General features: G+C 58.1%; 1 protein-coding gene across 2 annotated transcripts in view; it reads left to right on the top strand.

Annotated features, from left to right (window-relative positions):
* The first annotated feature begins 364 nt into the window (after positions 1-364).
* The window catches only part of LOC104392730 (tropomyosin beta chain-like), a 27,356-nt gene continuing 23,996 nt past the window's right edge, over positions 365-3,724 (top strand). For both annotated transcript variants that reach the window (XM_010002164.1, XM_010002163.1), the window contains exons 1-2: positions 365-438; positions 1,047-1,224. In XM_010002164.1, coding sequence (XP_010000466.1) covers positions 365-438; positions 1,047-1,224 — 252 coding nt within the window. The remainder of the gene's footprint in view (positions 439-1,046; positions 1,225-3,724) is intronic.

Below are 3,724 nucleotides of genomic sequence, written 5' to 3'. Positions count from 1 at the left end.
CTAGCCCAGTGCCACCAGAAATGCCCCTACAGAACTACTGCAGGGTGTCCCTAGCACAGTGCCCCCTCAAGGTGTCCCTAGTGCAGTGTCACTGGGCTGTCCCTAGTCCAGTGCCCTCATGGGTACCCAGCGCCGGGGCTGCGATGGTGCCTGCCGGGGGTGCCGCCCTTCTGTCTCGCTCGGCACTGCCCGGTCGGTGGCGAGCTTATCCCTAAAAGGTGCTGGCAGGCAGCGGGGGAGGTGCTGAGACGGCCTCCTCCTGGAGCGGCCCCTCCCCGGCTCTTAGGAGGTGCCGCGGGGCGGGGGACGCAGTGCCAGTGCTCCTGCCTTCTCTGGTGATCCGCGTACTGCCGCAGCCGCCGCCATGGAGGCCATCAAACAGAAGATGCAGATGCTGAAACTGGACAAGGAGAACGCCATCGACCGTGCCGAACAGGAGTTAAGGGTGCTCAACCCCGGAGACTTTGTCCTGCTGGATGTCCAGCCTGGGGACCCTTCACCCTAGGAGTGCCTGGTCCTGGGGATCTGCCCTTCCTGGGTGTCCAGCCTGCAGATCCCAGCTCTAGGGGAGCCCAGCCCTTGGGATCTCACCCCAATGGGTGCCTGTACCTGGGGACCTCACCCTGCTGAGTGCTCATCCCCAGGGACCAGCATTTCAGCCTGTTGTCCTTGACCACTCATGGCAGTTTCCTCCCCCAACCATGCCATGTTCTTGGTGGGACGCTGCAGTGCTACCTCCCTATCCCTCTGCCGGGGAGACCCCTGGGGACAGCATATTCCCACTCCAGTCACAGAGATGGAAACCTCAGTGCCCCCTGGAGCTGTGTCTGCCAGTCAGGACCTCTCCAGTCTCTTGCATAGGGAGGGAGCCTATCACCCCCCTTACCCCTGCTGGGCTCAGGGATGCTGGGGATTGCTCTGACCCTGGGAACCAAGGGCTCCCTGAGGATGTATGGCATCAAAGTTGACAGTGATAGTGTCTGCATGCTCCTGCTGTGCCCCCAGCTTTGACTTCCCCTGGAGGAGGATGGCTATCCCCTCCCCAGCCTCGCAGGTGCTGCCATCCCCTCTGACCCTCACCCTCCATCCCTTCTCCAGCTGGAGGAGGAACAGCAGGGCCTGCAGAAGAAGCTGAAGGGCACAGAGGATGAGGTGGAGAAGTACTCCGAGTCTGTCAAGGAGGCCCAGGAGAAGCTGGAGCAGGCGGAGAAGAAAGCTACAGGTGTAAGTAGTCGAGCCAGCAACTCCTGCCCTGCACAGGCGCCGGACCTCTCGGAGGGGTAGGATTATGAAGGAAGGGGGAGGCCTTATATGGAAAGTGATTGTGGGGAAGACTGTCAGGATCTCATTCCTGCAACACTGACACTGAACACATCTGAGATGCAAGGCAGGGACTGGCCGGATCCTGCTTAGGGTATGGGGCCCAGGAAGGCTGCAGAGGGCACCCCTTGTTCAGCTCTGGAACTTCATGGGCAGCTGCCTGCCTGGTTCCCCAAAGCTAATTGGGACAAGTGTCCCAAGCTGTGTCACCAGTCTCTGGGCACGTGCCTCCACAATGCCTGTAGAAAAAAAGTCTGTGTTACTTGCTGAACTGTCAGGACACCCTATAAATAAATCCTCCTTTTGATAGCCAGCCCTTCTTTGATGAAAACCAACCCTGGAAACTGGAGGAGAAGCTAAAGGGGAGCCAGCTGGACTGTGGCCAACAGGGCATGGCCAGGCTTTTTAGGATTGAGAACAAAAAATTCAGTCCCAACTGGTTTATGGAGCTAAATGGGAGATATGTGTCAAATATCTGAGGCGATCACCGAGGACAGGGGCAAGCAGACAAGGATGAGCAGCACAAGTCCCCAGGGCAGGCAGCCTGGAGCCCCCGGGGAGCAGCTGGGGGGCTCCCCAGCATTGTTTGCTGACCCTACAGACCTGCACCAGTTTGGTTAGATACTATGCTGGTGAACAGTCAGACAGGTCAAGTTCAGTGCAGGATCTGGCTTAGCATGGATGGGATATTCCTGGTGAGGGGCTCAGAGGAAGGGACAAATGGTGGCACAGGGCAGATGTTAGCCACAAGGTGTGGAGCAGTTTGCTGCTGGCATTGGGCCATGTGATGCTGTCTTGGGCAGGGAGGGTGCATTGCCATGTTGTTGGTCCATAGATGCTCAGCAAGTTTGTGGGCTTTGGCAAGGAGAGTCTTGTCCCAGCAGATATGGGGGATGAGAGCCACCAACCCCTCCAGGGAAGGACTGGATGGGGAAGCATAGAGAAGGAGCACTCCTGAAGTGTTAGGAAGGGCAGGCTGGGAGCCCATCACCAGCACAGCTACCCTGGGGCCATGCTGAAGCCTGGACAGGCTGTGCTGTGTGTGTGGCACTGGGAGTTACCAGGTCCCCGCTCCAGGGATGTGAATGTGCTGACAGCACTGTCAGGGCTGGTGTCACCTCCTCCCCAGGACAAGGCACAGGACTGCTCCCAGCTCTGGTGGAGGAGACACTGGGTAGATCCCTGGGACCCACCTATCTGCCTCCCTGGGGATCCTCATGTTCCCCTTGACTGCCAGGATGGTGTATGCCTGTGAGCACAGAGCATCCCCATCCCTTGGCCAGGTCAGGGCCCATCACAGCGATCCAGGCAGGCTCCTAGTCTCCACAAAAATGTCAGCAAATGCCTTAAAATAATAAATCTTTCCCTGCTCAGGCACTACCCTGCCTCCAGCATGGAGTGACAGCACACAAAGCCCACAGGAATTTTACTAAGGGGTGCAAATGCAACCTCCTTAGGAACTTGGAGGGGGGTCAGACGGTGGCCCAGAAGAGAAGGCTCTGGGGAGACCTTAATAGCGGCCTTCCAGTACCTGAAGGGGGCCTACAAGAAAGCTGGGGAGGGGCTTTTCACCAGAGAGGGTAGTGATAGGACAAGGGGCAATGGTTTTAAACTGAATGAGGGTAGATTTAGGTTAGACATGAGGAAGAAATTCTTCACCATGAGGGTAATAAGGTGTTGGAATAGGTTGCCAAGGGAGGTTGTGGAAACCCCCTCCTTGGAGGTGTTTAAGGCCAGGTTGGATGAGGCTTTGCAGCCTGTTCTAGTATGAGGTGTCCCTGCTCATAGCAGGGAGGTTGGAACCTGATGATCTTTAAGGTCCCTTCCAACCTTAACCATTCTATGATTCTATGGCACTGGCAGCCCCTTTCTAGCAGCTCTGTGAGGCCACTGTGGCCCCACCACCTCCTTGTCCTCAGGAGGGACAGCCCATGAGGCTCACAGCAGGATGCTGGCAGGCAGCTAGGCCAGAGCAGCCCCCTCTAGCCCCCTGCGTCCCCAGCTGGTGGCCTGTCCCCAGCTACCCTGCATGTTGCAGCAGGGGCTCAGGGAAACTCCACAGCTCCCAGGCCATGATCCCAAAGGCTTCATCCAAGTTCCCGCCCTGATTGCTCTCCCCGGCTGAGATTTTGCTCTTATTTGGCGATACCCCGAGTAGGTGGGAGGGAACAGGGCTCTGCTGAGAAGTGACTGCATCCCTGGGTGGGGCCAGAGAAGAAGGCACCCAGCCCGGCCGGGCGCCTGCCCCCCAACCTACCCCAGCCAGCTCACCCCTGCCCCTTTGCTGGCGAGGATCCCTCTTTATGATCTGGGCCCTGTGCACTGGTCTGGGAGTGCCCTTGGCACCCAGACATAAGGCTGGGACCGGTGCAAGACCTGCCAGGACCAAGGTCGTGTCCTCCTA

The sequence above is a fragment of the Chaetura pelagica genome, unplaced genomic scaffold (genome assembly GCF_000747805.2).
Source record: "Chaetura pelagica isolate M959 unplaced genomic scaffold, ChaPel_1.0 scaffold667, whole genome shotgun sequence".
Lineage (NCBI taxonomy): Eukaryota > Metazoa > Chordata > Aves > Apodiformes > Apodidae > Chaetura > Chaetura pelagica.
Note: the sequence above shows the minus strand (reverse complement) of the source record. Positions and strands in the feature narration are given on the sequence as shown.